Genomic DNA, 21870 nt, shown 5'->3' on the forward strand with positions numbered 1-21870 from the left:
CTAGGATAAGCAAGGGACTATTCCTCAAAAGCAAAAGTCTCATTTATGAGGAAACGAGAGATTCTGATCCTTCATGTGAAAATAGACATTGCATGACTGGGGAAGCAGTAAACAGCCAATTCATTTCTGAGTTGCCCATCAGACTGTTACTACTCTATTGGGAAAAAAAAAATCATTAATGGGTTCCCCTTTTACTGGAAAGACCAAGAATACAAAAAGGAAGTATTGGGGAATGTTTGACACCATTTTATTAATCTTCAACTGCAGTGGAAAAATATAACCTTTTACAAGTGCCGTCTTGTGTAAGCTCAAGTCAGTATATATATATTTTATATAAATTTCTTTTTTCCTTTTTTTGTTTTTGAAGTGCAGCAAGAGACCAATACCACATTAAATTTGATCAAATAAAGAGCACAAAAGGCCAAGCAGTTTCCAAATGGCATTTTATCAGATTCTGTTTGAACATTGAATTTATCCTCATTTTGCAATCCAAAATATTACCTGAAGTTTTATTTTGTTTTTCAACTCTTTGGCACAATTTTTGTGGGTGTTCGGGCTGCTACAGTACAAGTCAGGAGAGATCTTTCCCTTTGCGTTCTCACTGCCAATTCGGAGCACTTAATGTTTTTTGTGTGGTTTTTTTTTTGTTTGTTTGTTTTTTTTTAAGCCTGAAATCTTGTTTGACAATTTATTTCTATTCCCTCTAACGCAAGAGTTTTGTTTTTCCCCCATTTCTACATTCACAGTTGAACAATATTAAGGAAGGAAAGGCGCTTTGATGAAACAAGATCATGAAAAGCGTCACTCAGAACGGGAGCTCTGAACATTCGTCAGTGTTTCCCTAAAATAAAAAGCCCTAAAGAGCGACTTTCCTTTTTTTTTTTTCTTTTTTTTTTTTTTTCCTCTTTTCTTTTTTACATCTCTTATGCTGCATCAGTAGACTGAACTTCGGTTAGTTTATGAAATGCAACAGCTAACCCTTTTTTTGGGAAAAGATAAACTGCAATGACTTGAAGTTGAGAATGTGGATACCGCCTCATTCACACACACTCACTCCTAGACTGAAAATCCTTCACCCCCTCCTTTTATCCCATGCACCGACAGCATCGTGCGGCAAAGGTTACAGCAGGCGGCTGGAGACCCAGGCTCCATCTCTCTCCAGCAGCCAAAGCCAGACCTCAGACAAAGAGCACCACAGTTGAACCCAGTTTCCTCTCCTCCAAACCGGCCGTTCCCCTTCTGCGCCGGCCACGACAGAGAAGCTAGTCCTGGTCTGTCAGAAGAAGACACTTGCTCGTTACTCAGACAGAAATCGGTCGTTCCCTCTTCCCGAAGATGGCTGATGCCAGGTTTTTCTACGCAAGTCAGTGCTCAGCTCGCTAACAGCGCTGCTGCTGTTGCTGTGGCGGGATTTTCAATGTGGTGTGTTTCAAGCCTCACTCACTCATCCTCTCATTCCCAAACATTCAGCATCCGTGCACACTCCTCACTTCCGGGTTTTTTCAAAAGATTGGAGATTTCCAGTGGGGGTCTCAGGTGTCATCCCAATGGTAACAGATCTGCAAGCAAAAAAAGAGTCCATCAAAACCCCCTCCCAAACCACGAAACTCCACATTTGGGAGATAAGACTAGCAGTAGAGTGGAAAAAATTGACTTTGCAGAACTAAAAGAGAAATAATAGGGATACTAAGGAACTTCTCAAGGTGGAGTGACAAAGCTGTAACAGACTTATTCTCCCAACACACCATCGTGCCCCTCTGTACAACCCAGTCCTTTTAAAAGGCACTTTGGTAGAATCATAGGCTCGCAGAGTATCTCTAGTTGGAAGGAACCCATAAGGATCATCGAGTCCAACTCCCTGCTCCTCGCAGGACTACCTAAAACTAAACCATGACTAAGAGTGCTGCCCAGACACTCCTCGAGCTCCGAGTAGGATTGAGGAGTCTACAGGCTTCAATTACACTGCGTTTGGAGGAGTGCAGGATCATCCCCGACTAGCAAGGGTGACACATTTCACAATGCAAGAAGCCCTCCAGTCTGCATCTGGTCTTGTGAAAGCCAAGCAGTTCACCACGTTTCTCGGTTTGTATTTGTTCTGATATACAAGACCACAGATGGGGCTTGTTTACAGAAAAATAAATGAGAAACAACCTAGAGAACAAGGCTTTTGCGAAGCATCTCTTTCAGACTCAGGAGTTTAGCCAATTTCATAATTATGCAACATGAAAAGGAGGTGGGTGTAATCCCTTACCAAGCTTGATTCTTCAGTTTTCTCAGTTCTTTAGTCGCCCAGGTAGCGAGGGTTTTTGTTTTGTTCGTCTTGGATCTTCTTCCTTCAGTTAGCAGTTCATGTATCATGGGTCTAGCTTCTACTAATTTCAGTACATCTTTTCCAAATGCTGTACACAAATCCCTGAAGAAGAAAGAGAGGCTTTGAGGCTGAGTGCCACAAACAGATGTGCCAGTACCACTCTGATCAGCTCTTGCTAGCAAAAAGAAATCTGACTCACAGCTAATGTCCTTTTTAAAATGCTGCATATGGTCACTAATTTCAGCAGGAGGACAGCTGAACAGTTTTCTGAAATTGTGACTAACCGGAGGCATTCAATCTCCTATCCAAAGACTGATCTCCCTGATGTTCCCATCAGCTCTCCCTAAATGCAGTAGAAAAGATTAAAACACCCTGACCTGAGTTCCTCCATACTCGGGGAATTGAGGGTGGGGTGTTCTGGTTTTTTTAAGCCCACGTCATCCTTGAAAAATCCTAGATCTGCAATTTCTGTAACACACATCCAACTTTCACTTCTACCTACTGGTTTTCACCCTGTCAGTTAAAGCACCTCACCTGCGTAACCACTTCACACCTTGGGTTAAACATCCAACACTAGACTGTAAAAACCCAGAACTGATGTTAAATACTTCCGACAGTCATAAAAATGCAGCTTTAAATATTAAGGCTGCTGTACAAAGATTTTTATCTATCTAATGAGCGTGCTGTCAGTTGAAATAGGATAAGGATGCTTACCCTATCAGTCCAGCAGCACATGCCACTACTCCATCGGTGTGATCCTCATCTCCAGCAATGTGGTCAATGTAAGACAGAATAAATTCTACTCTGGGCTGCACCAGCATCACATCCGCTGGAAGAAAACAGCTTTATTATAGCAGGGTGAAACACAGTTTGTGTTTAATAGTCTGTCCTTTAAAAGGGATTCCAGTATACCCCCAAACAGGCAGATTCTGATCCCAGAAGAGCTCTCTGAGATAAGGAGGGGAAAAACTGCCAGAGAAGAATGAACCAGTTAGTGAAGGGCTCAAAACCCATTCACTGCTCATGGCAGCAGAGCGTTCACTCCCACACAGAAGGGAATGAACACGGATATGCCCATGGACATGATAACAACCGTGAAACAGCTTGTCTAAGCAGAGTTCTTCCTATCTCCCTTTGTCATTTCAGGCACAGAACCACCACAGCAGGACAAGAGTACTCACGATGAACGTTTTCTTGGTCTCCTTTCAATCCTTGGATGATGCCAGTGTAAGCTTCCAGGCAGCCCTCCCTCAACTCGTTCAGGTAATCCACCATGTCATAGTCAGACTGGAAAGGCAACAGGAAAGCATACTTCAGCAATGCCCCTGCTGACATGTGCAGAGCCCTTACTCGTTTATGATTTTAATGAAGGAACTGAAGCATGCACCACTGGCTTACCTTATCAACCTGCGCTTGGGAAGCCTGCTGGAGGGTATTCAGTACAACATCTAGGTACTTCTTAAATTCTCCTCCAATGGCAAGGGCAATATCGCCAAACACTGAGAGAATCTGAGGCTTCACAGACCTATGAACGTTTTCATTCTGGAAGAGATTTCGGCACCGTAACATTCAGTTGCACTTCTTTTTAATGGGGGAGGAGCTAATAAATTAAGAATTTACTTGAAATGTAAATCCTTATCCCCAATAAATTTGGATTCCATTCAAATAGTAAGCAAGATAGTTGTCAAACACGAGATCTTCAGAGCATGCCTAACACTTCTGCTTCTCCCACCTCCCACTTTCTTCTCAGTGTGCAAGCCAACTGTTACTAACTGGCTAATGAGAAGGTAAACACTCACCCCCAAGTTCTCCAAGAGCAGCTGCATAACCTCATCACAAAAAGGCAAGATGTTGGATTGCAGGGCTCTGCATAAGTCACCAACCAGGCCCACTGCAGCCAGACAAACCTGCAAATAGAACAGCAAGTAAGACACCCACCTAGTGAGTCAGTCTTCCACCCTATCCTTACAGCTTCAGCTTATTAAAGCACTAAGTAGTGGTGAGTCTGCAGCCATTAAACCACCGAGAATAACGACCCTCATACAGCAGCTGATGAGTCCCTGCTTCGTTAACCATTTACGTCACAAAGCTGCAAAGAGCTGAACTTGCTTCACCAACGGGGAGGGCAAGAGACCCAGATGCCAACAAAGTGACAGGTACTTGGTCTGAACAAACACTACCAAATTCAGCAGCCAGGTGGTCTAAACATCCACCCCACGGTGAGTACCATGACTTGACCTTCTAATGGAAATTCACAGCCAGTAGCAATCTCTTTCCTCATCAGGGCCAACTAATATGCAGCCACTGTGAAAACACAGGTGTCAAGTCAATGAAGGCCTTCTGCTGAATTAAATAGAAGAGAGTCTAAATTTGTGCATGCAGCCAGTAATTAGAGAAAAGTCTATGGGACTCCAATTTTGGTTTCATCACCAGAAGCTGTGGTATTTTACAGATGCACACCTGCTGAACTCAGCATCTGTGAGCAGATGAGAATTTAGAGATTGTGAACACAGGGCTGCCTGGTTTGACCTCTACCTGGTACTCAGCATAGTTCTTCAGTCCGATGCCAAGGAATGGTTTGAAGGCATCCATGTACTTCAGAAACTCTCCACCTAAGACTGTGCATGGAAAATATTCTGGTTAGAAAAAAAATCCCAACCTACGACCTGTTTTCTGGAGTTCAACAAAACAGAACCCCACCATTACATTCCACCCCAAACCAGTACCTGTATGTTCCATAGAAGCACAACAAATCAATTCTCCACTAGACGTCACACAAAAACTGAGCATCAGTGAAATGTGTCCATCTGGACTAAACAGATTTGAAAGCGCTCAGTTCCTTGCAGGCCTTTGAAGACAGACAACCCCCTCCTGTGCTCAGAAAGGATGTCGAGATCTTCCTGACTGAGCAGACCCATGAGAGGGAGAGGGACATGGCAGCACGCTTCAGACAGGGTTTGGCACTGTTATGTTGCTTTGCATCAGCTGAAAAGTCTACACCTTTTCCCATTGCTTTACTGCCATATCAGCTGTAACATCTTCCATTTGGAAACAGCTGCTCAATCTCTTCAGAGCTGTGCAGTTCAAGCAGGGCACTCTTCAGTATGTTTATATTTAAGCACTATTTGAAGTAAAATATTTCTGCTCTTCTGTGTCAACTTCTCCAAGTCACTTGCATTACTAAGACCATGCATGCAGACTTATCTATCCAAAAGTGAAAAGGCCTTTGTCCCAAGAGGATACACACTTTCATTTTTACTTGCTGGTTAGCTTGCAATGATCCCACTCAGCCTTTTCGTTCACTTCCCCAGCTTCCTCGGGCAACCTCACTAAACATTCCCAAGAGCAGTCAGAGGGGTACCCACGAAAGACCTGCAGTCCAAAACACGCTAGTGTGGGAAGGGGCTACTCCAAAAAGCCCAAACTAACCCTGCTGCACTTACAAGATGTCCTGTGTTCTTGATCAGACACGTACTTCTACTAGAAATAGGTCCTGTCACCTGCTCAGACCCTCACAGGCTAGCCAGGATAACAGCCTCAGGAAAAAAGGGAGACTCAAAGGAGCCTCTCGACAAACTGATCTCCTGAAAGAACCATTTCCATATCATGGCATGGCTTTTATTAGGGATAACGCAGGAGTGTTAGGCAATGAGGTTACATACAGACTTTCAACAGCACCTCAACTTTCACGCTCATTTGACAGCAGAGTGCATTCCTAGAGCTCCAGATGATGCCACAGCCACCACCTTCTAAACCTGAACCATGAAGCTCAAAGTGCCTGAATACCACAATCCAAATTTTATTTTACTTCACCCATTCTGACCCACTCTGACACTGATCTCTGCCACTGTGATTTCTTTTAAATGGGAACAATGACTGTAAATCCACCACTGACAAAACGCCACGAAACAACCATGGGTCACAGGCAGCAACAAGTATAAATCATTAAGATAACGTTAAAACTGTCCTGCAGCAGCACAAAGACCAGGTTCCCACTGTGCTGGACACTATATAAGGTAGCACTAGGGGTTTTTTTTCTGGCAGAATTTGCATTGTAGCTATGTTATTAATGGAAAACAAACCATTCATTCATGAAACACAGTCTAGCATAACCAGCCAGTCTCAGCTTCACAGATAAGTGTGGTGAGATGTGTGGTCAAAACCATACCTCAAGCAAACCAGGAACTAATGTTTTTCACCATATAGTCAAAAAGTGAAAGAAGCAAACCAGTTCTGCCCCAGCTCTGCCTCCCCCTGAACACAACCTCGCTCTGCAGTGTAATACTGACCTTCTACCAGGGTGCTGACTGCCATCAAGGCATCCTCCTGCACGCCCCCCGAGCCCGCCGTGCTCTGGAACATTCTCAGCAGAGATGCCATCACCACGTCAGAGATCTGCAAAGCATCCTGGTGTTGGACCTTCCGAAGGACATTCTGGGTGGGAAAGGAGAAAGAGATTGTAACTACTTCCATCTATGTGAGGCTGAATCGCGCCTTTACATCCTCTGCGCTAGCTCCAGCCCAGCAAATTGCGCTGCTAAAAGGAAGCTGCTGTTTGAACTCTGTTGCTGCAAAAATATGCTTTGTCAGTGCAAGCGCAAAGTCCCATTCACTTTAGCTGCATTCAATTTTCCAGCTACAGAACGAGCTGAATTTACCTTTCCTGCTGCATAGGCTATTCTCCGGGCTTTCCATTTGTAAGCTGGCATTAAATGCGACCAGCCCAAATTTGGCCCTATAAAAAAAAAGCCCATTTCCATCACAGCAATGTGACCGCAATCTCTTGCTGCCAAGTATGGGTTGCACGTAAGCTTTGCTTCTAAACCACAGAATTAAGCTTTAGAAATGCTGGTTGTTAAACTACGACATAAGCATGTCCTTACTGCTAACTGCAGTTAAATCTCTCCTACCCAGGATGAATGGAGAACAAATTAACATACCACCAATGCAAAAATACCTTTACAGGAATGCATTCAGCACTGAAGTGTTTGAAAAGCAAAACTGATTTCTGGAGGGAGCAGAGGCAACCTTACATACGAGCAGAGCAGGCTGGTGAGCACACATGCTCTCTGTTATCCAGCACATTACAGTGAGCAGAAGGCCAAGGAAAGACCCCAGGTAAATACCTGAGCTTAACCTATGCTCTGCTCCTACTGTACACTTCTGACTATCCCTTTCAGCATGTGAACTACAGAACACAGCTTTGATGTATCCTTATTTAAAATAAATTTGCATTTCCTATGAAAAGAGAAAGACTGATTCCTTAACCTGCAGAGGAAAATAATTATTTCAAGTCTGATTCTTCAAAGTGAGTGATGCCAAAGAGATTTGACTTTGACTGTTCAAATAATTGGTCTTGATTTTCTCATTCCTTTTAAATATTAACAAATGTTTTTCTTCTGCTGGATGTTCATAATTGTATTTCCAGCAGAAGAGAAAAAGTATGTAAGAAAATAGTGCATTTGACTATGTAACACTGAAAAAAGTCTCTTTGCTGACTTTTACTTGGTGGTATTTAAGTATCTGCTGCCGCTACTGTAAATACTTAAGGTTCAGATTTTACAATAATGAAGAAACGCATTTACAGATTAAAACTAGCAGTTTAATTCCACCTGTAACTACACTTCCCACAGGCAAACAAAGCTGTCCTGAAAGAGACCAGTGATCACATTGTGCCAGAAGGAGAGATTCTAGATACTGAAGTCTCCCCATTAAAGCCCACCATAAGGACAGATTATTCCCATCTACCTATTATTTGAGAAATTACCCTAGAAATTGGAGAGTGAAAGTAACAGCTGATGCTATGGGCTTTTGAACAAGAAGTATGAATTTAATGATATCTCAAAACAACCTGGAGACAACATCCAGAAGACTTCCTAACCTCGCTTAAGAGAACAGGAAGCAAAACCCAATAGAAACAGGCTGTTAGCAACAGGCGAGGAAAAGGCTCCCTTTCCTGGACTAATAGGAATGGAAGAACCAAACTGCAGAGAACAGGTAACACCACCCAACAAAGGAATAAATCTGAGTAGAGATAGATACTCTGCTCTGCTTTTATTTCAGATTACGTAGTACCCTGTTACACGCTCCTTTCTTCTGAGCTGCACTGATGCTGAATCTACATCTATTACAGAGTTTTCAAGCAGCGCTTTGTAACTAAGCTAGGCATGACAGCACAGTACCACCCTTCCTGCAGTGCAAACAGGAAAGCTTCAATATCAAATACCATGTATTTCAGAAGGATGGCCTGGTGAATCTCCTGAGCAGTTTTTTTGGGGAAAAGAGTGGCTGTTTTCAGTGGACTTTGTAGAACTAAGCAAGGAACTGAAATGCACTAGTACTCTAAGTCACATGGGCTGTTCATTACCAGATGTTTAATTTCAAGGACACTCAGTGCATTTTAATTAGTGCCATTTTAAATAAGAACACCAACCACAAGAGGCAGATGAACGAATTAAAGCCATTATGGAGTTTTTTTCTGTGCCAACCAAAGCAACTGTTCAGCCTGTAGCAAACATAACAACCAATCTGAAAGCAAATATGATCTTTAACATGCCACGTACAGTGTTCTTTATTCATATTGCCCTAAATTTTCTAAGTCGTACTCTACCGAAGCCTTCTGAACCTTGTATCACCTCCCACGTGTCAGCTGGGACACAAGATCCAATTTCCCCATTCAGATCTCATTAACAGGACCACGTCTGCATCCTCGGGGGCACAGAAGTGTCTCCAAAACCACCTCTTTCCCATAACCACAAACACAGGAGACAGGAACTTACCTGTAGAGTAGCACAAAGAAGAGACTGAAGATCATTGAACTGGATTCTGTCAGAAGTGCTCTGGATATGAGACTGAAAAAGAACAAAACCCCACATGTGAAAAGCCTGCATCTCAGTCCACGCAAACCCAGCAGATTTTGACAGCACTATGAGTTGCAGATTCACTTTTAAATATTTGTTTCTTCAGATTTAAGACAAGAGGTACTGTTTAGAAGCTTAATATACCTACCTATCTATAAAAAAAAATAAAAACATATCATACCATAATATATGCAGTCAGCAACAAAACTTATTTTTCTACACCAGATGAAGCCACAGCACAACAGCAACATCACACCAACTTAGTTTCCTTAAACCCCTTACCGTAACAGAGGTTTAAAATTCAGGTTTACCTACCTCCATCTGCAGCACTTGCTGAAGTCGTTCCATGATGACCAGAGTTGTCTTTTGGACAGCAGGGTAACAGTCCTTGGCACTGTTTTTCACTATTTCCATCAGAGATTCATATGCAGAACTCCTCAAGTTATTCTGGTGTCCATCAGGCCTGTAACAGAAGGAATATATTTGCAGCTCCCAGTGCTCAGGCTTCCTTAGAAACAGACTGGGGTTTTTTAGTTTGGGGTTTTTTTTTGGTTTTGGGTTTGTTTTTTTTTTTTTTAGTAAATTGTTAACAGCTAAATTTTAGTGTTGTGACAAGCAGAAGCACTTGCATTCCCGTATTCCAAGACTTGAAAGTAAATGAGATTTGTGAAGCCGCTTTTGGAACATTTTTTCATTTGCTATTAATAATGACTTCCAATATCTTCAGTCACTGGCAGCAAGTACAGGAGCAGAAAAAGCCTCAAACCCACATCTTCCAGTGTGCCATTATCCTGCCTGGGAAAAGATGGTCTCAAGAGGTGAGCAGCATACATTACTACCTCTCCGACATCCCTCCAAGATGTTGGTGAGGGTGTTAAATTTGAAATAAAGACAGCTGAGATCTATGCTAAGATGACTGATGGGCTTCAGAGCCTTGAGCTAGACGCTACACTTCTGGTTGGATGTAAATTAGACAGGAAGAGTTTAGACTTTGAACTGTTCAGACAGAGACACCGCTTAAGAAGAAGCAGTCCTCCAGCAAAAGGCTTCAACTGACAACTGAACTGATCCAAGGATTGAACTCTGAGCTGTCAAGATTTATGCAACCTTCAAGGCAGAATATGACTTCAGCATTACCCTTATTTCTGCATCTGCAGAACTGAGGAAAATATTTTGCCTCGTCTATTTATATTTCAACTTAGTTGGGAAAAGGACAGTATCTGGCCTAACTAGGTCCTCAGCTCTTCTGGGAGTACCTGGTGCTAATGTAAATGGATGTAACACTACAGCAACAACCACAGCATAAAACAATCACAGTAAAACGAACTGTACGATACACACAGATTTCTAATTATGTCTTGCTGCAATCCTAATTATTCAGTGGCCTTGTAGCCAACCTTGAAGAGTCTTATGACTACCGTACAAAGATGTGCACAGTCTTAAACTGTGCTCAGAGACTTCAAAGTAAAATACGGAAGTGGCACTCTTGGAGGAAACACCAGACTTACTAAAAGCAGATATGGACAAAATATTGAGAAATTATTTTGTGTGAATAGCTTTCTTCCTGGGGATCAGCATTCTATATTCCGTGTGATACCAAAAAAGCCTGGTTCTGAAAAACACCATTCAGATCTAAGCTGCAAGAGAAAGAGGACCAACAGCCTGAAGTAATTAAAAAAAAAAAAAAAGCATCTTTATAGAGCTTAAGCCAGCTGGTTTAGTGTTACCTATCTGCAGTCTCCAGAAGTTTCTGAACTATTAGCTCAAATGAAGAGGATAAGCAGTAGGTTGCTGGTTCTTCCTGATCATCAGCTACATCTGCAGCTTCATAGGCAGCTTCAGCAAGACTAGAGAAGGCCTGAAACACAGAACAACCATTGCTATTAACTCAAAAGAGTTTACCCTTACAAGTCCAGAAACATGTATTCCAGCAGCTTTCATTCCAACAAAAAAAGCCCCAAACGTGCAGGATTAACAGCTCCTTTCATGAACAGCTAATTGTTTCCCGCACCCAACTTTGGTGCAACAGTGATGAAAATTTCAAAGACTTAAAACATAACATTAACACGCAAGGCAATCACGCTGTCTGCAGACAAATGTCTGTACAGCGTTACTGGTCTCAACAACTGGTAGTGTCAAGAATCAAACTGAATAAAGGCAGATTGCTTGAACCTTGCAGGGTATTAACAGATTCTACCCACTCTCCTGGCACCATCATCACAAGTTAAAATCCTGGTTTAGACAAGGCTGCGGACTGCTCAAATTCCCAACTGCAGAGCAACCGTAACTGCTCTGAGAGACAGGTGGATTAGAAGAGTTGAAAGCCTCCTGATTTTCATTTCAATCTAAAAACATATAGTAGTCATCATCTTCAGAAGACAAAAGCCACAGCTACATGGACTTTTGTCAGGACCAATGTATTGGAGAAAAGCTTCCGTGCTGACCACAAGCCTTCAAACCTCTGGAATACTAAGAGAACAAATTCTGTCATTTCTAAAACTTGTTTTGACATGCAAATACTCATCTCTAGCTCAAATCTTATTGAGCAGCTCTCTTAAAAGGCAGTAAGGGACACATCTTCTTTATAGTGAAAGATCAGATATGCTACTTGGTAGTAGACGTGCATCAAGACGACGATACAACTGAAGTTAGCAAACCAACCCAAGGGACTGCAGCTCTGTAAGTGAACAAAAAAATCTCATGCCCCTCAATTTAGTTCTGGAACCACTGCAGAAGCAGGCTTAGGTGATGGGAAACAAGGTATCTTGTCTTTTCCTTAAGATTAAGAAGGCAATCCAGCTGCCCCCAAGATAAAAGCTAAATCCCTGCATGCCTTTGCTAAACAGCTATCACACCTGTTATCAAGGACAGTTTCCATAGCATTTTCAAACCAAAGGCAACCTCTACACTCAGTGAATACTAGCATTTTTTTCCTTAAAATCCATTTCTTCCTTTACTCTTACCTACCAGAGCCACAAAACAGACTTGAGGTAACTTACAGTTAACAACAGTTGTGCGTGCTGGATGACCAAAGCACTGAGTCACCTCTGAAATCCATTTAAGCGTGCGAGCATATATATGTATGTGTGTGTATTCATATATATGAATATGAGCTGCATTCCCCTTGTTGACAGAAACTTATCATATGTCCAACAGCAAAGGAACTGCCTTACCCAGCACACATTGGAGGCCACTCTGGGCTCAGCACTCAGGCCCTCCATCAGACACTGCAGCAGTGGAGCGAGGTAAATGTCATTGATGGCAGCTTCAGGAAGCATCTCACAGATCCTGCCCACAGTCCAAGCAGTTGTGTCTCGAACCACAACACTGGGGTCCTTCATTAGTTCTATTAAAGTTGGCATTGCCTAGAACATAATCACAGTCAGGAGAAAGATGTGATCATATGCAGTAAGTGGAAATACAAATTTGCCACTGTTTCTGATTTTAACGTATTCTCTACCAGCCAGCGATAGATTGGAGAGAGGAGGACAGTCTAGATCCACCTAGGCCATTGTTCTTGCATTTTGAGATTCATAAAGTTATTTCCCAGGCGTAATACTTGAGAACCGAGGCACCTGGAGTCAGGTATTCTGAAGTCCTGCATATCCCCGTGATTCAGAGCTATACAACCAAACTACCTGCCCTAGCCCTACCAAATCTCTCTAAAACATGATTAAAATGTGGCATCCTTTTGCTTTTCCTCAGATTAAGAACCATGTGCAAAGCAGGTGTCCTCCTCCAAATAAATCAAAGTTTTTGCTCTACAAGCCTCCAAGAAAACACAATGAATCTTACCTGTATGACTAGTGGTTTGAGCTGGTTAGGCTCTGGTCCTTCCAAAATGCACCCAAAAGCCATCACAGCTGCATCTCTGTATCGCCAATCTGGATTTTTAATGTGTTCTTTAATAAAAGGCAGCACATGAGGAACAATGTCATCTTCACAGCAGGTCGCCAGGAGCATGAGGCAGACTCCTGCTGCTTTGCAGGGATTCCAGTCATCATCATCATCGTTTTCATCCTAGGAGGAAAACAGCACCCCTGGTCAGTCTGGGGGAAAATATCCCTTACCACTCACAGGCAGTGACATCCTGTTGGATCTACTGCAAGTAACACTGCTTTACTACCAAGTGTTCTATTTAGAAATTAATTCAGGTCTGGAAGGACTAGCTACATCTCTGACAGAGAGGCAACCTGTGTTACTTGCATCATCTGTACCTTTCCATCCTGCTGTAAGGTTGCTAGCTCTTTACTGACGCACCTACAGTAGCCTCATACATCTTCCAAACTGCTGCTCTCTCATCTAGGTTGAGATTTTGTTCCTTTGATCCATGCCATCACCTCACAGAGTGGCCCGCTGTACCAGTTAAATAGCTTCTTCCTTACAACTGTTAGCTCAGCCACTTACCAAATTCCTTTGAAGCTGTGTACCTGTGATTCTCTTATCTGTTTTATCTTTCCTGTTTTAACAAGCACTTTAGAACCTCCTGCAATTTAACTCTCCGCATCCAAGCGGACAGCGATACAAAACAAACAGGGAAACAATTCCCTGGATTCACTAAGAGCACGAAGCATTTTCCCAGTTCATTGCAGTAAGGCAAATGAACTCCATCCTGTATGGCTTAATTAACAGTTTTATTTTATAATTAGACCTGCTGTAGCAAGTTATTCCATTAATTTTGATTAGACTGTGAAACACAGTCCAAACAAGTCCCTGTGAAGTGCTTAATAGGTACTAAATAAACACGGACTTCACAGTTCAAAAAGTAAGCCTCAAGAATTCTAGAAATTGGATCTCTAATGACGCAGAGACTGTATATTGGTTTTAATTTCACAAACATTTCGTTAGGAATACAGATAACTATCAAACTTCTTCAGAAACCATAAATACAAGCATGCGTTGACAGAATTCAGCATAAAAAAGACACTGCACGCAGTGTCAGTCTCAGCCCTAAAAAACGATGCATCATTCAGAGTGGTGCATGATGTCTCATCACAGACCAAGGACTGCCACTACAGGCGCTCTGAACAAGTGCACCGTTAAAAACTACCTGAGGGGACCTAAAGCACCTTTGAGACCTAGCATATCAAGAAGTCACCTATGCAAGGGAGCAATGACCACCACTGACAATTTGCTCCTCCATGCAACAGTAGCATCACTGTCCCAGAACCCAAAAGTAGGCATAGTACATATTTTTTGACAAGCAGCAGGGATTTTGCAACTCACCTGTTTTGTTAATGTTTGCGTTAGAATTGGGACCAAATACTGTAGTGCTCCCTTCGCATAAAATTTGCTAGTGTGCTCTGGAGGCCTTCCTTGCTCTGCTGCCTAGAAAAAAAGGTAGCAAAATGATTCTCAGTGGCTATATAGGCATGAGGTCTGAATTATGAACTCCACTAGATACAAATTGTCTTTTGCATGCTTTCCTCTCCTTCAACACAAACTTTAAGTTACCATAACACACAGGAACTTCAAGGACACCCTGCACCAATTCCAGTTAAATATTCAATAAGCAAGTTCAATTTGCCATTCCATACACATATAGAGCCCTTTCTCACATGGTACAAATATAAATATTTTCAGTTTGCAGTTACGTATAATTAACAAGTGACCCCAAGCAGAAGCCGCAAAAGGTCTTCAGCTTATAAACTAAACCTACGTGCTGCTGACTGTCCTTTTATCCTTGCTATCCTTGCTTTTTCGGGCATTCAACACAAATATATATTTAGCTACTTTTAAAGATGGATATGATTCATCTAGAGCCCTTCAAAGTTTAAGCTATTATTGATCTCCACAGCAAATTCATGCAAACAGCATCTGCATGCAGAACAATACCCCAAATTCATCTCCAGCCCTATCCATTGTAAGGGATAACGATTACTTTTATTTCATCCCACAATTTTATACTTAACTCATAAATAATGTATTATATAGAACGTGATCAATCTTTTTGCGCACTGGGGTAGGACTAAGTCAGTCCCTCACGCCTGTAACAGACCCCAAAAATCTTACACGTCAGCATAACAGGGTCCACTAGGCCTCCAAGACAGCAGGTAATTCAAGAAATGCTCTCCCTTCAATGCGGTATGTATATCTCAATTCAAGATGCCATCTTAATGAAGCAACAGCTCAAAGATCTTCATGATGCTGAGAATTTTCTGGTATTATATTGTGCCTAGCATACATGCTTAATGCGCGTTTAGGTTAACCTTACAGGAGTAGCTTAAGTTGACTTTTGAATGCTAAGAAGAAATCAGGTAGCTGTCAGGTACCATTTGCAGAAAACTAGCACTTGTACGTCGCAGTGTGTTCTCATCAAACCTGCCAGAGAATCTTTATCTCAAGTAGTTTCAACTCCCAGCCAGGCTGGCATTAAAAGGATTTTGCTCACTTAAAAAGGCAGTTCATCCTAATCTAATCTAGTAAGCAAAAGGGGTTATATTCAAGCTACACTAAGAACTTTACATTAGGCTACAGAGCCTACAAAATAACCCAAAGAGTTATTAAAGGGAATTCCAAATGGCGGCCCTTATGCAACCTTGGCTACAAGCTTCACATTTACCTTGAACAGCAGAATAAATTAACCATAGCTGAGCCTTGGGTAAGACAACTGCTAGTACCCAAGCTATCCGCTAAGAACTGCGCTGGGTACCACAACACTGTGCTAACGTCTGCAGCACATGTAACACCCACAGAGTCAACCAGCCTCACGGGCTTCGTGCAGCCTCAGGTCTCAGCTTCTGTCACAGACATGCATCACATCGCATCAGAGTGGTGCATGGTGTCTCATCACGGACCCATGACTGCCGCACAAGGGCCTCAGATGAGCTCTCCTACACTATTCCACTTGGGAGAACAGGAGGACTTTCAGACACAATACAAAGACACGAGATCAGCATTCCCAAATAGACGATCACGGGCACTCGCCGCTTTTCAGCGGTCACTTGCGAGCTCACCTCAGACGCCTCTATAGCCAGGTCCATCTCCTCATCACAGACGTTTGACCAGAACTCTATTCCCTGTAGAGCCACCTCATCTATGTCACTTTTCATTGCTTCAATAGTTATCTTTAGAAACATGAAAGAAAGGAGGGGAGAGAAGGATGTTTTAGCAAGTTATTTCTTCTGAAATAGGTACCCCAACTTTTGGCCAACTCATATGAGATTCAAGATTGTCTGAAATCAGATGCCACATTAGAGCTACTGTTATTGAAAACAATCTCCTCATTTGGAAGTTTATCAGCTATCAGCACCTTGGGAGGACTGCAGAGCAAGTCAAGCAATTTGCACTGTGACTTTTTGCGTATGAAACACCTGATGTTGGATTTATGGATTTTGCTAGGAGAAGGATTCACAGCATGCAGTCACAGCCAAAGGAAAAAAAAAAAAACAAATCAGGAATGCAAGATAACTTTTCCTCTTGGATTAGGACAAAGGAGTACAGGAAGATCAGACAATCAGACAAATTGCATGAGAAACCCGAGTACTCACAGCAAAAAGCGCAGGACCCATGTACGTCTCCATATACTGATAATAAAGGGACATTATCTTCACCAAATTCTGTAAGGCAGCCACTCGTACCTGTCAGAGTAGAAAATGGATCAAAGAGGTGACCTTTCTGAGTGCTTTGAAAACCAAGCACAGTTGTAGCCTACCACAACATTAATAACCCAGCCTTTCTGCTGATTTAGTGTACTCCAGACCCAATAAGGTCTTTCAAAAGCAGCGACTTAAATCCTCCTAGTAGTTTACTACTTCTAACTTTAAGCATAAATCTCATTTTGAGTACTTACATGTGCACCAATCATTTAACAGAATACCACTTATTTCATGTAACACTTTTCAACTGTTTTGTTGATGCTAGAGGTTCTAGCCCGCTTCCCCAGAAAGGTGCAGTGACAAATCAAGCATTTAGTTTCACTCACCCTTGTATCTGGACACTGTGTTGCTTCACAGACTACTTGCATAATAAAGTGCCTTTCAGACTAGAAGAAGAAATAAAAGAGCATTAGAACTGCCTTACAAAAGCATTAAAGTCTTTGCAAGCCTTCCTACGGAGGACGTATTTTGAGTCTGGACTAGTACATTCACTCATGCAGCACTTCTAAAGATCAAGGAACAGTACTATTCGCTATAGCAATAGGTTACTATTCGCTGCAGTATTTTAAATCATTTCTTCCCCAAAACGGGAATCCCAAGCTTCCATTTTAAAAACTGCTCAACAGGCTGTCCAAAACAGAAAAATACAGCAGAACTAAAGACACTAGCTTTTTGGGGGGGGGGAGAAGAAAAAAATCCTGCTATCTCCTGAACAATTTCAGCAATTGCTTCAAGAAACCTCAAAACTGAAGACATAAATTTTTTGAGGGGCAGTACGTGGATCCTTGCATTTCAGTAGGAAGGAACAGACTTATGCCCAGCCTATTTACAGTACAGAAGCCCAACAGAAATACACTCTGAATGGATCATGCACCTCCCATCTCAAATCCTGAAAGACTCTAGCTGATCCCCATCAATTTCTACTGAATAGTTGACCGGGTAAAGTTTTCATTAAAAGACCTTCAATCTTAATTCTGTCTTCCCCATACTCCCCCTGGTAGAGGCCTAGAGGATAGACTTAATCCAAGAAGGAAAATAAAAATCAATAGATTTGTCTGTTCTGAAAAGAATCTCATTCTGAGGCCCCTATTCTGAAGACTCTTACAGGCCTTCCTCCCCCAACAATTTTCAGAGGCAAAGTTAAATCTGGATTGCTGCCACACCACTTGAAAGAAAATGCTGATCCAAGCTTGTACTCTTACAGCGGCATTATAGAGTAGAGTTTGATTAGGAAGCAGAGCATCTAATAGGCTAAACTCTAAGGTCAGTTCAAATTTATCCAAAAAAAGTCAATGATGCTTCCCTTCCATTGATGAATCTGTGAATATTTCTATAGTATTTCTGCATTACAACAAGAACATACCAGATTTACAGAAACGAATCCAAGTCTCAGTTGCAACATAATTATGCATCAAAACTCAGCGTGGTGCATGATTTCTCATCACAGACCGTGGATTCAGCCCTTGCATTTTAGGCCAAGAATTGTTACCCCCTCACCTCTTTGTCAAAGTTTGCTTTGGTGAATTCCAAAGAGTTCAGGAGTGCATTAGTAGCTGCTAGCTTCACATTGTTGCTGGGCTCTTCCTTTCTCATTCCCTGGATGATGGCTGTCAGGATCTCATTGGATTTGTCCTGAAGCTGCTCTGGATCCTAAAAGAGGTGTTGATAATGTTATTTGCCACCCAAACAGCTTTCTCCATATTAAAGTACCCTCTAAGTTTGACCCTGAAATCTACAAGTACAAGTTTTAAGACACGAAGGCCAAGAAGCCCTTTGCTCCCTGGGAGAACCAGAACACAAGTACAAGGAATTCATACACCACCACGTCTTTACAGCTTCTGGGACAGAAAACAGAAGACTGAACTGAGCATAAATACTCCAGATATTCAAGTCATAAATGCCAAATAAACTTCACTGTTTCAACTAATAGGCCAACAAGCTTCAGACTACTTGACTTCATTCAATTAGCAAGTTAAAAACTGATTTCCAATTCCTTTATATACTGGGCAGAGGTCTAAGCCAGCAGTTGTGGACAAGACTTCTACTGGTAAAGCTGCCAATCTTTTTTAGGCAAAGGGCAAAGATACATTGCCTGGACCAGTAGCAAGGACAGGTAACAGTTGAGCACTCAAGGCTTAAAGAAGAAAGCTATGAACATAGACTACAGATTAATTTTAATTCATGGTAAATTTAAAGGCTGCAAGATCCCCAAATAACTGTATTAATTGTTACATCAGAATTTATCCAGCAGTAGATTCCCAAACTACGGTCATGAATTGTGTCACAATGCGACTGACAAACTACAAAACTCTAAGAGGGATCTTGGTTACAAAACACTCAGTGAGCAAGCCAGGGCATCCAAAAATCCAGAGGTCAACAATACATACCACCCAAAGAAACAACAAACACGCACTCCAGCCTTGCAACAAACAACGCTTGACCTGGAGCACTCCCCTGTACAGCTGTAGATTTCCTCTTTATTTCATTGACCCTCCACGAAGCAACCTACCTCCCCAGTGAAACCAGTCCCCTGCAGCCTGATGAAAGCACCAAAGAGAAGATTTCTCTTTCTGCCAGTGACATGCCACACGTACATTGTCTAAGGCATTCAGTGGCACCAAAAAAGCAGCAGCTAATTTTGTTTTTCAGTGGTAGGTCAGACAGCACACAGGGTTTTTGCAAGCAGTTCACATCAGATACTTGATGCAACACATTGCAATACTCCAAGCTACACTGATAAAACCCTGAGACCTTTTGTAGAAGGTGCCTCAAAGAGCTAAATATTCTTGCCTGTGCATCAAAAATTCCTAAATTAAGAATAAAGGGACTCCTCACACGAGGGTAGCTGTCAGGTTTCCCCAACACAGGAAGGAATCAAATGCTTATCACTCATCTGTAACGTTTTACACAACTGGACGTTCAGCTGAAGTTTTATAACAGCACCTCTCACCATCATATGACCGCAGCGACATAGAGACTCAAATCTGCACCTTACGAAAGATGACCTGGATTTGTGCTGCAAAAGCAGGTCAGTCCTTTCAGACACCATCCTCGCATGTTTACTGCCCATCGTTCTGTCAGCACACAGACATCCTCGGGGAAGTATTAAAAGACAGCCACAAGGAAGCACTACAGCCTACTAGATATAGCGGTGTGAGAAAGGAAAGGCTGGAAGAGAAAAGGTGCTGGGGAGAGGCTGGGCCAGCACTTAAAATATACTCACAATAATACTTAAAATAGTATTTAAAATATACTCACGATATCCTGACAGATGTATCCAATGGCCTCCAATGTCGACTCTTTCATGTGCTCCGTACTGTGCTGATTCGTAACATTCGCTACCAACTGGGGAATGAGTTCGGGCCACTGGTTCATGGGGATCTCCGCGCATGCGATACCAGCCACGCACTGGGAGGCTGAGCTGGGCCTGTATGTTTCTGTACCCAATGTCTGCAAAACCTGCGGGAGAGATTAGCAGGCGACGGTTTGATGTCAGTGACCAAAGAGAGATGGGCGCTGGCTTTCCACTCCAGTCTTTGCTTGATGTTATTCCAAACACACCCCTTCCCCAATAAAGCAGTTGGCTTGTTCTGCTTTCTCCTGCTGCAGACGAGGCCATGACCACAGACAAATAACATTTGACATGAACTTGGCCATGGCTGCCCCTTTCAGGAAGTGAGATACAGCTGTGTGATTACACGTACTTCTACCACATCCTTTAAATCCCATACACAATGCTATGCGCCATAACGTGCAACAATGACTCACTGAACAATTCCTCCCCACTTGTATTATAAAGCAAAATTGCAAAAGCTAAACAAACTGTGGTTTAAAAGTCCCCCCGCAAATATCAGACTGTTTATGCCAAGATAATCTGAATAGGACCGAATAATTTTCTTTTTTTTTAATTGTAATCAGAAGAATGATTTTTTGTATACCTCAATAACATGTTTCTTAAAAAAAGGGGGCATGCGTTTGTTTCAGCATTTCCAGTTACATGTCTTCATTTTCCATATATCCACTTAACAATTGTTATATTTCTAATGTTGCTTGACAGAAAACAGTAATAAACTGGTTTTGTTAGGTTCAGTACACCATATGACGGCTCCTGTTTACAGTATAAGTTCCCCCTTAGCGATCATCAATGTAAATAAAAGACTAAAGTTGTATCTTCATCACTCAGCCAACCTTGTTCCGCTATATAAGGATTCTATTAACAAAAAAACATTATATAAAGTGTATGGCCAACTCGCATCAATGACATAACCCTGCACACGTCCAAGTACACCTTTGTACCCATCAGCCAAAAAACACTAAGCCACCAGTTCTGCCATTGCAAATCCTGAACTTCAACTATCAAAGAGCACAGGAGTCGTCACGCAAATTCCCCATCTGTGTGAAAATTTAAGAATATAATTTCCTATTTGGAACTTGCAAATTTTTTACCATATTCTACTCTTAAAATTTGCTAGGCCTTGTGTAAACACACATGTTCCAACAGAGTATGCTTCAAAGAGGTTAATGTGGATTGTAAAACAGTTGAGGAAGCTGTTCAAGTAGAAGAAAAAGCAAACACCAACCCAGTTGCAATCACCCAGTGGGGAAGCCATGCCCATTAGCTCCCACAGTCACACAAGACTATTCAGAGGCTCCTTGTAAAAGTATTTACAGGTGTGAATTTAAAAGCAGCAGCCTCATACCTGTTTGGGTTTTTACCCTAATAATTCTACAGATAAAACATGCTAGAAGCAACAGAGCACCCAAGCAAGTGCAAATGACATTGCTTGTCTCGTGAAAGGGAGCAGCCAGCCAACGGAAGACTCTTCAGGTGGAAAAGGACAGACAAGACATTCATCGCTCATCCCCCCACCACAAGAAAACAACAGGCGGAAAACCAAAAGTCACAAAACTTACGTAGTTCTTCACTTCCCTGCGGGCATTGGCGTCGATCGCAAGCCATCTTTGTTGGTACTGGGCCTTGATGTCGGGGTCCTTGGATGTCAGGGAGTTCTTGATCTGCAAGCCGGCCGCCACACGGGCAACTTGGCTGTTGCCGGGGTTTGCCAGCACTCTGGACAGTTCCACCAGGAAGGTCGGCTGG

The 21870-nt window shown here is 42.3% G+C and overlaps 1 protein-coding gene across 2 annotated transcripts; it reads right to left on the reverse strand.

Annotated features, from left to right (window-relative positions):
* Positions 1-230: 230 nt before the first annotated feature.
* Positions 231-21870, reverse strand: KPNB1 (karyopherin (importin) beta 1). 2 transcript variants are annotated; one of them, XM_010585525.1, is made up of 20 exons: positions 21684-21870; positions 20028-20228; positions 18267-18419; positions 17096-17155; positions 16662-16751; positions 16128-16238; positions 14398-14499; positions 12967-13191; positions 12345-12536; positions 10899-11029; positions 9487-9634; positions 9091-9162; positions 6601-6745; positions 4847-4929; positions 4111-4218; positions 3710-3853; positions 3493-3598; positions 3026-3140; positions 2252-2413; positions 231-1559 (listed from the first exon to the last, which is right to left on the reverse strand). In XM_010585525.1, coding segments are annotated over exons 2-20 (2265 nt in total). In that variant the 5' UTR covers positions 20145-20228; positions 21684-21870; the 3' UTR covers positions 231-1558. The 2 variants fall into 2 exon arrangements, with proteins under 2 accessions (XP_010583827.1, XP_010583826.1); XM_010585524.1 differs by lacking the exon at positions 231-1559 and having other exon boundaries at positions 2248-2413.

This window comes from Haliaeetus leucocephalus, unplaced genomic scaffold (assembly GCF_000737465.1).
Source record: "Haliaeetus leucocephalus isolate CR32 unplaced genomic scaffold, Haliaeetus_leucocephalus-4.0 Scaffold110, whole genome shotgun sequence".
In the NCBI taxonomy this organism is placed as follows: Eukaryota; Metazoa; Chordata; class Aves; order Accipitriformes; family Accipitridae; genus Haliaeetus; species Haliaeetus leucocephalus.

Bases quoted from the DNA above. Each gene is read 5' to 3' on its own strand.
- KPNB1 (XM_010585524.1), bottom strand. From the start codon at position 20,144: ATGAACCAGTGGCCCGAACTCATTCCCCAGTTGGTAGCGAATGTTACG. The intron at 9,635-10,898 runs GTAACACTAAAC...CTTCTGTTACAG, and splicing joins CTTCTGGAGACTGCAGATAG to GCCTGATGGACACCAGAATA. The intron at 6,746-9,090 runs GTAAGTTCCTGT...TTTCCCACCCAG, and splicing joins TTCTTTGTGCTACTCTACAG to AATGTCCTTCGGAAGGTCCA.